The 12,749-nt window shown below is 42.0% G+C and overlaps 1 protein-coding gene across 1 annotated transcript in view; it reads left to right on the forward strand.

The window, feature by feature from the left end:
- Nucleotides 1-12,477, forward strand: part of ADCY8 (adenylate cyclase 8) — a 251,177-nt gene extending 238,700 nt beyond the window's left edge. The window contains exons 16-19 of the mRNA XM_078767033.1: nucleotides 4,733-4,879; nucleotides 6,773-6,865; nucleotides 11,453-11,567; nucleotides 11,915-12,477. Of these exons, the coding sequence (XP_078623159.1) occupies nucleotides 4,733-4,879; nucleotides 6,773-6,865; nucleotides 11,453-11,567; nucleotides 11,915-12,477 (918 nt within the window). The remainder of the gene's footprint in view (nucleotides 1-4,732; nucleotides 4,880-6,772; nucleotides 6,866-11,452; nucleotides 11,568-11,914) is intronic.
- The last annotated feature ends 272 nt before the right edge of the window (nucleotides 12,478-12,749 follow it).

Raw genomic sequence — 12,749 nt, forward strand, 5'->3', positions numbered from 1 at the left:
TGATGGTGAGCTGCCCAGGCCCTGATGCAGCAAAGCTGCCCCAAACCATAATATTTCCACCACCATGCTTTACAGTTGGTATCAGGTTCTTGTGGTCAAATGCTGTCTTTGGTTTTCGCCAAACATGTCTTCTGGTACTGTGGCCAAATAGCTCTACTTTTGACTCATCTGTCCAGCGCATATTGTTCCAGAAGTGCTGGTCTTTGCCTAGGTGTTCATTGGCAACTTTAGTCTTGCCCTGATGTTCTTTTTGGACAGCAAAGGTTTCCTCCTGGCACACCTCCCATGTAGATCAAATTTGTGCAGCCTCTTACTAATGGTAGACTCATGCACTTTGACATCAACAGTGGCAAGAGCTACCTTTCGGTCCCGTGATGACATTCTCGGGTTCTTAGAGACTTTTTTCAGCATCTTGCGGTCTGCTCTCGGGCTGAACTTGCTGGGGCGGCCTGGCCTGAACAAGTTGGCAGTTGTTTGGAATCTTCTCCACTTGTAGATGATCTTCCGGACAGTCGAATGATTGATTTCAAATTGTTTGGAGATCTTTTTAAACCCCCTTCCCAGACTCGTAGGCATCGTAGGCAATTGCGTTCAGAATCATTGGAATCTCCCGCGATGAAGCTAACTCTGAGGGCCTTTCACTCACTCACCGCAGGCAGGTTGGTGGTCTTTCCGTCTTCTACCGACTCCTCTCCGGCCTTGCCCCCCAGCTCTCTCTGGGCTCTGTCCCCCAAATATTCCTACAGGTCTCACAAGATCTGCCTGCAACCCTCTTATGGTTAAACTGCCAAAATCAAGACTCTCTGCTCACCTTCACGCCTTCATTCCTCTTTTCTCCCGCCTCTGGAACAAACTCCCTCGTTCTCTTCAATCCCACTCCTCCCTCCAGGTCTTTAAAACAGCTGTTCACCACCATCTCTTATCTTTCCCCATCCAAAACCTTGATATTTTCTACCCCCGCTAATTTCACCCCAAATCCACTTTTTTGAAATACCAACTTCCTTCCTGCAAGTCCTTGCAGTGTCCTTGTGTTTTATACTTCTCCCACCCCCCCCCCCTTCCCACGCCTCCTCCCCCCAAGCCCTCTCCCTCCCACACATCTCCCGATGTCCCTGCTCTCAAATGTTGTGTTTGTGTCCTTCCCCTTCTCTCCCCATCTTGTCTACCGCTCCCTCTTTTTATATATTTTGTTTGTTTGATTTGTTTGTGTGATAAATGTTGGCTCTTTCACGAGCCTCGATTCTGTATGCAAAAAAAAATCAAAAAATCTATAATCTTCTTTCTGAAGGCCTCAGAGAGCTCTTTTGATCTAGGCATGGTGACACCACACACTTCAACAACAAAGAGCAAACCAAACGAAATGTCTGAGGTTTAAATAAGACAGGTTCCTCCAAGATCCTGTCTAACGATGTTCTAATCATTTGCACCTGAGCGGGTGCACCTGATTCAAATTTTAGGTATTTGAAGTAGTGATAAATGTCGGGGTGTACTTACTTTTTCCACATGCGAAATTTGCATTTATGTTTATTTAAATTATACAATTGACTACAAAATGTAAATGTTTCATGATATTTGTTATATTATATCACTTTTATCTATCAATATTGTTGAAATGAAGATCAAATAGCTGTATGTTGAAATATGTTGAAAAAGTCAAAACTTTACATGGGGTGTACTTACTTTTTCACGTGACTGTATATATATAATTTTTTTTTTATCTCATCAAAACTTCAATTGCACCAATTTACTGTTTTTAAACTCGATAAATGCTCATTTTTATGCGTCATTTATATCTTGCCTCCATTAGCAGGTTCACTCCAACCGTTGGTTGCGTCTCGATGATCACTTTTGAACACCCAATGCAACGTCTCCGCACGATGTATGTGGGTGGGGTCGATGCAAGCGAATCGTAAAGCCTTTCCTAAGGGCGCACTCATAACGTACAATCTGGACAACTTGCACTTCTCATTGTTGTTGATTAATGGCATGATGTGGTGGCAGTGACGTCGCCGATGACGTCATCCAGTGTGCTTGCTGCAGCTCTCAGGCTGATAGGTTTCGGGAAGAGCTCATGGAACAAAATTCGGCCAATGAAGATGTTGTGTAATGGTGACAAGATGTTCAAGTTTTTAGTTTTCCTTTCAATTAGACGTCTTACTATTTTACCTGCAACACCAGAGGTGGATGGAGGTTATGTTTTCACCACAGTCTGTCTGTCTGTGTTTGTTTGTCTGTGAACAGGATATCTCAAAAAGTTGTTGACAGATTCGGACGAAATTCGGCGGAGAGGTTGTGTTTGTGACATTAACTAAATGGTTCGATTTTGGTAAAGATCCGGATCCGGCTAGTGGAATTTTTAAGTGATTCTTCACCATTTGGAGATAGGGCCAAAAATGATGTATAGCATGATATCTCAAAAAAGTTGTGGAAGGATTTGGACAAAACTAGGTGGAGAGGTTTTGAATGTGACGAGGAAGAATTGATTCATTTTTAGTGAAGATTCGAATCCGGTTCCGGATCGGAGAAATTTTAAAGTGATCTTCACCATTGAGCGATCGGGCCTAATCCGATACAGACCATGATATCTCAAAACATTATGCACGGATTTCGACGAAACTTAGTCGACATGTTGTGTGTGTGACAAGGACGAATCGATTCGATTTTGGTGAAGATCCGAATATGGATTCAGATACGATGATTATTTAATTTTAAGTCATTCTTCACCATTGAGAGTTCGGATGAAAAGCGATTATATAATATGATATTAAAAAAAGTTATGGACGAGTTATGACGAAACTTGGTGGACGAGTTAGTTAGGTGACAAGAACAAGCCGATTGGAGGTCCGAATCCAGAATTGGAGTTAAAAAAAAATTTTTTTGGCACCTTTGTTTTGACTCATAACTTTGCCTCAAGGAGTTCATGATCTGTTCCATTGGCGGATTGCACAGCATATATTTTTTAATTAGAATGAAGTCAATCGAATATATATGTTTCCCATCAGGTGAAGTTCACGTGTATATTCTGTGCTTGGGTTGTTTGAACCATGTGTTTGCAATCTCGAGATCATTCTCTACATATAACTCCAGCATTTGCTCCCCCGGCTCATTTCAGTTTCAAAGTCTGGGCTTTCCAGCAATCCCTGGCGATCCTGCTTCTCCAATTTTTGCATTCCACCTGTCTTACCAGTTTCTGCAACTTTCCCAGAAACTGCACTTTTTCTTCGTCTGCTGCAGCAGAACTTGGAGCATATATCTGAATGGTGATGGTGTCCTTTCAACCTCACTGATATTAACCTATTATTGACTGGATTATATCCCAGTAATGACCCTGCCATCTTGTTATCGCATATCATTGCCACTCCATTTCTTTTACACGTTTCGTGACCAGAAAAGAACACTTTGTTATTGTCATGTGGAAACTGCCCCAGACCAGGTCATCTAAGTTCACTTATCCCCAAAAATTCAGTTCTTATCCTCTCCATCTCTCTCTCTATTACATCTAACCTTCCCTGATTCATTGGCCTCACATTCCATTTTCTGATTTTGTGAACTTTCGAGAAGCTCAGAGTTCGACTTTCAGTTCTGGCGACCTCAGCAACTGGATGTCCTTTGCGGGTTTGATATAGTCACGTCATAATGGCCAGTCCGACTCATCAAATCACATTGCCCTTCTCTAGTAGCCATTTGAGTGCTTTCAAACCTGAGGGGACTCATCATCCGGCACCATAGCTTTATCTCTTGGATTTCTGATCATGATTGTTTTCTTGGCATGTATGGAAGTGGTTTTCCAATGTCTTCGTCTGGGCAGTGTCTGTACTAGATGGGTGACCCTAGCCATTGTTCTCCATAAGATAATCATCTCCCTAGCATCACGGCCATGCAGCCATTACTGGCAATATTGGCCAGCTACCTGCCTGGTCATCCACCTGCTTCCATGGCTTCACATAGGCCTAACCCTGATGGGGAGGCTAAATTGTGGTAGTACACCTTGCCTAAGGGTGGCCCACGGGTTAACGAATGTAAAGGCCACCACTTTTAAGAATGATTGCTGTCTTTACTCTGTTGCTGGATTGAAGAGATGATGATGTGAATAAAGCACATCCATCGTTGGACAGGTATGGGGATTAAAGCCTTCCTTTACTACTACTACTACTACTACTACTACTACTACTACTCCGCATGACCAACTAAGGAGTGTTGCGACCAAAGCCCCTTTTTTGACCTTGTTGCACTTTGGTCCCTTGGGACAGGGGGAACACGACTGGTGGAGGATTTATTTATTCACCATAGCTTGTCAGCCAAGCATTTTGCCAATTTTCCGATTCTCAATATTCCTCACCTACTATTACTAGTTTATGTCAGGATAAGAAGCATCAGTCGAGTAAAACTAACCAGTTTCAGGATGTACAACAATTAGTTCGTTTGATTGGTCTTTACCCCTGAATCCAGATCATATGACTAATTTGTAAATGATGTGTGCTGCAGGCCTCTGCCAGGCCTAGATTACCATGATATTTTGGGTATCAAGTGGTTCTTGAGATATGGACGTGCAGTGCATTTGTCACTGAGACCTCTTCGACGTCCCTTGGGTATCCCAAGGTCAAATAAGCCTTCCCTTGAAAAATGTCCACTGTGTTCAATAGCCTGAACATGGCACACATCCAGTCAAATATGTCACACTGACTGACATCATCAATGATGGTGAAATGATGCTTTGATGTTTTGTTGACAGGAGCTGTTCTCTCAGTCGCATGAAAAGGTCGGAGTGATGTTTGCATCCATTCCTGAGTTTGCTGACTTTTACTCCCAAACGGAAATGAACAACCAGGGCATCGAGTGTCTACGGCTACTCAACGAAATAATTGCAGATTTCGATGAGGTAATGTGCTTCTTGCCACTGGGGTTTTCGCTCAATCGTACAGCTTCCCTGGGAAAAACGAGAAATCATTTGCTTCTGTTAGCATGTCATGTTATTATATTTGATTCTGGAATTTCAATTAACTCTTGAGATTTGGTGAGCGTTTTAAATTTATTTTCATATATTGGTCACGTGGCAAAAAACAATGTGCTTTTTTGAGTAGTATAAACATTTAAAGACTAAATAAATCTGGTCTTTTTCTCATTTGTCACTTGATAATAACCAAATTACGTAAAAAGATCCAGAATGATGTTGATGTGCAGAGAATCTTTAAATATCTCCATAACAAGGAGAAGAATAGATCACATGAGGATACAGATAAATATAAAAATTCATGATAAATAAATAAAATTATATGAAAAAAAAAAAAAAAGGAAATGGAATACTGTTCTCCCCTCTGGGCTGGTGCTCCTGCCTCACACCTAGCTCGGCTTCACGCTGTTGAAACCAAAGCTTTCAGAATCATTGGAATCTTCCGCGATGAAGCTAACTCCGAGGGCCTTTGACTCACTCACTGCAGGCAGGTTGGTGGTCTTTCTGTCTTCTACCGACTCCTCTCCGGCCTAGCTCCCCCTGCTCTATCTGTGCTCTGTCCCCCAAGTACTCCAACAGGTCGCACAAGATCTGCCAGCAACCCTCTTATGGTTAAACTGCCAAAATCAAGACTCTCTGCTCACCTTCACTCTTTCATTCCTCTTTTCTCCCACCTCTGGAACAAACTCCCTCACTCTCTTCAATCCCACTCCTCCCTCCAGGTCTTTAAAACAGCTGTTCACCACCATCTCTTATTTTCCCCCATCCAAAACCTTGATCTTTTCTACTCCCGTTAATTCACCCCAGATCCACTTTTCTGAAATACCGACTTCTTTCCTGGAAGTCCTAGCTGTGTCAGTGTTTTTTTTTTTACCTCTCCCACCCCTCCCCTCCCTTCCCACGCCTCCTCCCCCCAAGCCCCCTCCTTCCCACAGATCTCCCGATGTCCCTGCTCTCAAATGTTGTACTTGTGTGCTTTCTCCTCTCTCCCCATCTTGTCTCCTGCTCCCTTTATTTTGTCTTATGTGTCCGTTTGTTTTTTTGTCATTAATTTTAGCTTTTACATGAGCCTCGATCTTGTATACAAAAAAAAAACATGATAAATTCATGGATACAGATAAATGTGGAAAACTTTGTTTTCAATGGAATTCTAATATCTCACGATAAGTTTTTTTATTTATTTTTTTGTATACAGGATCGAGGCTCGTGAAAGAGCTAACATTTATCACACAAAAAAATCAAAACAGACACACAAAGTATATAATAAGGGTAGCTATATAATAAGGGACAGACCACCAACCTGCCTGCGGTGAGTAAGTGAGAGGCCCTCGGAGTTAGCTTCATCAGGGGAGATTCCAATGATTTTGAAAGCTTTGGTTTCAACAGTGTGAAGCCGAGCTAGGTGTGAGGCAGGAGCACCAGCCCAGAGGGGAGAACAGTATTCCATTGAGCTGCGGATGAAAGCCTTGTATGTGGTGAGGAGCTCAGGTGTGCCAAGGAAGGACCGCACGACTGAGGATGCCTAGTCGGCGACTGGCTTAGGAGGCCAGATTTGAATTTGCAAATGATTATCGTATAAGTATAATGATTATCGTATTTGTTGCTTTGCATGAGGTGGTTTATTGAACTTCGATAAGAAGCGAGTTTGACAATGGAACCAATTGTATCCGAGCAGACGCACAATGATGAGGAATATGCGTGATTCACCAGTGAAAGTGTGTCAAACATGGTGCAGCAAAGTGACACAGACACACAGTGAAGTATGTATTCCTGTGATCATAAGTGCTGACTGGAGGACTTTGTTTTCTGCCCTGATCCCAGCTGTTGAGTGAAGATCGTTTTCAAGACATTGAGAAGATAAAAACCATCGGAAGCACTTACATGGCAGCATCGGGCCTTTCTCCAGACAAGAAGGCAAGGAGTCGATTGCATGCACGTGAGACAACCTTCCGGTTGAAGACAAAAAAATTAACAGAAAGACAAGTACACACATCATTCATTATGTTCAGAAGCATCAAAACGTCTTCTGTTTTGAAGAGCAGCGTGGACTGATGTCCAACATTGGACTATAAATCTATCCAACGCTGCTCACAGCATAAGTTGACCATTGGTTTTTATTTATTACTGGAAACACCCTGCTCCCTACGAGAGCCGCCAGGGGTGGTTATGTTATTATCTTTACTAGCAATGGTACCCGCCCTATGGGCGGGGCTTCATTTGTGAGGCCCAAATGAAAAGGCAAAATATCAGAAATTGAAGGCTTGTTTATTTTAAACGATTTATATAAACATCTGTTAAATCATATCACATGCAAATCATCAAAATCTAAACAGTATTTGTAGAATTTCAATAAAAGTCACATCACTGTTCATATCGGTAAATATTATTCCATCGTGTTTGGAAAAACTGGAAAATTGGGGAAAAACTTGGAAAAATAATATAGCCTATATTACTCCAGGGGGTCCAAGGATTTCCCACCCAAAATTTCGTTGCGATCGGTTCAGCCGTTTTTGCGGTACCTGGGAACGGACAGACATGACAGGCATTTGGTGAATTATAGTAAGAAGATTATAAACACCCGAGCAGAGTACCTGCCCTACGGGCAATCTTGTTCCAAGTGTGTAATACGTTCTTCTGACACAACACTTTATTTTATCCTGCTGCCTCGATCACTTTCGAAAATCAAATTAACCCAGGTTATGTTTATGAAGCATATACACCGAGTTTGGTTACCTTGATGCCAGGTTCACCCCTCTCCTGAGCAATATGGAGCAGTGGATCATTACATATATTATTTTTACTACAGGTATTATAAATACTTAAGTTTACTGACCACAGGCCACACATTCTTATATTGCCACATGTACACTATACGAAGAAATGGCACTCCATCCTGCTGTCACCGCACCACATAGGCCTACGATTTGACATTAATTCAATAAGGACCAAGGAGCAATTCTCAGCTAAAAAAAAAACATTAAGAGGAACAACTATGGAATCCATGGTATGATCTACCAACAACTGCACAGTTTTAGCCTCCTAAACCTCATGAGACTAATATAGGATGAAGACAGTAAACATAACTTGTTGTTGTAGACTTGTTGTAGTCCTGAAAACTTGTAGTATTCAGTACAGTACAGCAGGTGTACACCTTTAACGAGTCTGCTACACATTGTAATACCACCAACAGAACAAAGCACCACAGAAGAAATTTCCTTTGAGAAATGTCTCATGCATTCTTAAGCAAGATTACCATAAAAAAAACTATTGCCATGCTTATCATTTGTACCATAATTGTATTTTAAAAACAAACACATACATAAGTTATGACTGGAGTTCTTAAAAACAAAAGTACTGTACATGAATAATGAACAAAGGAGAAGTTTTTTTTTCTTTTGTTTGGCACTTCAAGTGATCAAACAAAGGAAAAACTATTTGAAAGTGCCTGAAATATTTTAAATAAATCCTTGTAACCTGAAAAATTCAGAGCTCGTTCTATGACACAAAAAAGAGAGATAAGATGGAAGATGGACTAATGAGCATGCTGCAATTATACTTTAATTACCCCACGCATGCAAGGTGAAAAGAGGGATTAAGCAATAGGTTCACTTGTCTGTCTGTCCATAAATGTCAGTTCATGATCGAGGAAAAACTTGATTTCAATTGGATGTTATATTTTGAAAAGGAATCGGAACACAAATCGGAAAACGAGCGTGTAGTTTAACACTACTTTGGGTCTGAGTTTGGCCCAGTTGTGGATATGCAGAGGAGGGAAATAATATTTTACTCTGTCTGCCTGTCTGACAGTCCAAAAAAATTAAATATAATTCCTTGCAGGAAACTTACTATTTGTAAGGACGTCATAAATGACACAAACATCAGGCACAGCAGGCAATCTCCTGCCCGTCTGAATTTGGCCCAATTGTGGATACGTTGAGGACGGAGATAATATTTTAGTCTGCCTGTCTGACAGTCAAAAAAAATTAAACATAATTCCTTGCAGGAAACTTACTATTTGTAAGGACGTCATAAATGACACAAACAGCAGGCACAGATAACTGTGATATGTTCAATAAGGTGGTGTAAAAGACACTGCACCAATGGCGGTAAATTGCTGAAATTTTTTTTCTACAACCTTTGAAATCCTTATTTTATTTCAATTGAATTAAAGACTTGAACACTGCAGAACACAAGTTGCCTGCGATGATGTCGCTGAGTTGAGTAGGTGACAAGAACAGGCCGATTAGATTTTGGTTCAGGTCCGGATGCAGATCCGGCCTATCAGTGGGATACAAAACGTAAACTGTTGAAATCATAAAATAACAATAAAGAAAAAAATGAAATCATAGTCCCTGGGGTTCAGAGTGGGAGGAGCAATGCAATTCTGTCGATGTAAAGAGACACTAGATGGTGTAATGGCTGGAGCGTCTGCTCTGAGTCGAGGAGTTTGGTGGTTGGTGGTTCAAACCCGGTCGAGTAATACCAAAGACTCGGAAAATGGTACGTGCTCCTTCTTGCTTGACAATCAGCCTTTAAACGGGATCAGAGACAAACTTAGCCTGGTGTTGGGCTAGCGGCTAGGGTGCCAGCTTAGGATCCTAGGATCCTGGGTTCGAATCCCGGTCGATCGCTGAATTAATGCCAGGGGGGTTGACTCAGCCTGTCATCCTTCCGAGGTCGGCAAATTGAGTACCAGTTCACTGGTAATTCCCTGTTTAGCGTAAAAGGCGACAAAAAGGGTTGGCGGCAGGAAGGGCATCCGGCCGTAAAACATTTCTTCAAAAAGGGGACCAACAAAAACAACAACAACCACGGTGCCCGAAAAAAAAAATGGCCTCTAAAGGTTTTTTTTTTTTTTTTTTTAAATAGACAAACAACCATAGGTTGGCAACCGTTATGCAGGCTGGATGGGCCTAATGGCCTTCTCCAGCATTGAAGTCCCTCATAAGGGAACTCATTATAACATTATTATTGTTAAATATGTATGGCATAGCCTGGTTCAACATGGGAATACTGAAATACAGCAAAACTAGGGGAATTAACCCATCCGTAATTCTGGGGGAATTAACCCATCCATAATTCTGGGGGAATTCTCCTGTCCATAATTCTGGGGAAATTCTCCTGCCCGTAATTTTGGGGGAATTTTCCTGCCCGTAATTTTGGGGGAATTTTCCTGCCCGTAATTCTGGGGGAATTCTGTCCGTAATTTTGGGGGAATTCTTCTTAACGTATATTAACGTATAACGTACTTAACGTATAACGTACTAAAATTCTTCTTAACGGCCACAATTGTTCCCACGTTCTCGTGGGGTTGTGGGAGGACGTTTGGTTCAAGTCTTTCACTCACTGGCTGGCCAGGCTTGAGGTTCGACTAAGGTTAGGGCAGGAATTTGTAATTTGGCCAGGGTGCCGGCAAAAGTTTGCCTACTCTTCGCGAAGGACACCATGGGATCTTTAACGTCCACCAAATAACGCCGGCAAACTGGACTCCCGGTTTAGCGTCCATTCGAGGAATGACGACACACATTGGCATTGATAAATCACCCTGCCTGTGAAACACTGGGATGGCAGTTTATAGCTGAGTCAATATTCAAATCCAGGCTAGACAGCTTAGAGGTGAGTATGCTCGAGGACATCGTTCCACCCTTCTTCATAGGTCAACCTTACTGCTTACATACGGTGGTATAAAAAAAACCCCTTCCTCTTCACAGCAAAGCTCATTTTATTTGCTTTGGTTTGAAATTCCGTTTAAGTTGAGTGGAATGAAACATTTTGAAAATTTTGCATTATTTTCATTCCGATCTCATCATCGTAATGCATATTGTTAAGTTGTTTAAATTTTCTTCATCGGTTTTTCATCAGTCATTATGATTATTGAAAATAAAATCAGAATGATTAATTTCATTACTCATCTGCATATGTGCTGTTTAAATTAATAACATCATTATCGGCATACAGTGCATTCAGAAAGTATTCAGACCCCTTCACTTTTTTCACATTTTGTTATGTTGCAGCCTTATGCTGAAATTGTTTAAATGCATTTTTTTCCCTCATCAATCTACACTCAATACCCCATAATGACAAAGAGAAAACAGGATTTTAGAAAGTTTTGCAAATTTATTAAAAAGAAAAAATGGAAATATCACATTTACATAAGTATTCAGACCCTTTGCTATGACACTTGAAATTTAGCTCAGGTGCCTCCCATTTCTCTTGATCATCTTTGAGATGTTTCTACACCTTGATTTGAGTCCACCTGTGGTAAATTCAATTGATTGGACATGATTTGGAATGGCACACACCTGTCTATATAAGGTCTCACAGTGGAAAATGCATATTTAGAGGTGATAGGTGCATGTTGAAGTGGCTTGAGACATTCATGAGACTTTTTGATTAAAGGGTTGTTATTGGAGCTTGAAGATGACACTGAGGCTTTTATGACCTTTATGACTTCTGGCCAATCAGCAACAGCACATGACTTTCATGATTTCTCCATGACAGGATGCTGAGGACGAGTGGGCTCATCTCTGCACCCTTGCTGACTTTGCACTCGCCATGCGGGAGACACTGAAAGAAATCAACTTGCACTCATTCAACAACTTTGAGCTCAGAGTCGGTGAGTTTTGATGGTTCGAGAGTGTTGCTTGTCGGTAAACATGAACGCATAAATGTTTTCATCTCTGATGCCCAAAACCTATGGATTAAGAAAAAGACTCTACAATATTGTGCACGAAATTAACCTTTATCATCACCTGAGATAATGATACATCCATCATCAATCACACCTCAAGCTCAATGTGTACTCCATTTTGATATCAACAGAAGGCCTGTAGTCTAATTGATTGGCGGATGAAAATCTCTGTTCGCATCCAAAAACAACAATAACAAAAAGTATTTGCATGATGAACGTTCACTAGCTTTTCACAACATTTAATATAAAAATCTATCCTTTGTGCGCATCAGGTATCTGCCACGGCCCGGCAGTGGCAGGTGTCATTGGTGCCCGCAAGCCGCAATATGATATCTGGGGCAAGACGGTGAATCTGGCGAGTCGCATGGACAGCACTGGACTCAGCAACAGCATACAAGTGCCCGAGGAGACGTACCAGATCTTGCGCGCACGAGGCTTCGCTTTCGAGTACCGTGATGAGATCTACGTCAAGGGAATCAGCGAACAGGAGGGCAAGCTCAGAACATACTTCCTCCTGGGGCGCGTGCGTCCCACTCCGCTTGTCACGTATCCCCGGAGATTCGTGGGACAGAACTCTCTTGCCGCCGTGGTCTTCAGCCTCGTGCAATCACGCAACAAGCAGAAACAGAAAGGCGCGGTGCTCGGTGAAGGTGGAGCTGGTGCAGCAACTAGGTCTTACAGTGCTCACGGTGTTCAAAACTCGCAACCTTCACCAAATCATCACGGTGCGGGGACTCAACACAAACCAGCAGACCCACACCCAGTGTCACAGCAGCAGCAGCAGCAGCAGCAGCAGCAGCAGAGATCGCTGTCAGTAGAAGCAATGCTTCCATAAGGGAGAACCAAGATTGAGGACTCGTAGTTTGGAGCGATCTGCATTGGAGTTGTTTATACAAAGTAGTGCCTCTGCGAGCACCAACACTTTTACAGTCTTTAAAGATGCAAGCAATAATCATACTGTCTCTTTCACAAGAGTACGCCGCTGATTCGAAGACCATTATTGCCACAGTCATTAAGCAGTTCAGTTTAAGATTTTGTGAAGTCAATTTTATCTCCACAAGGAGGCAACAATAAGCACACAGCCTTCCTCAGTCGCACACAGTTGCA

The sequence above is a fragment of the Myxine glutinosa genome, chromosome 13 (genome assembly GCF_964187855.1).
Source record: "Myxine glutinosa chromosome 13, kmMyxGlut1.1, whole genome shotgun sequence".
Classification (NCBI taxonomy): Eukaryota; Metazoa; Chordata; class Myxini; order Myxiniformes; family Myxinidae; genus Myxine; species Myxine glutinosa.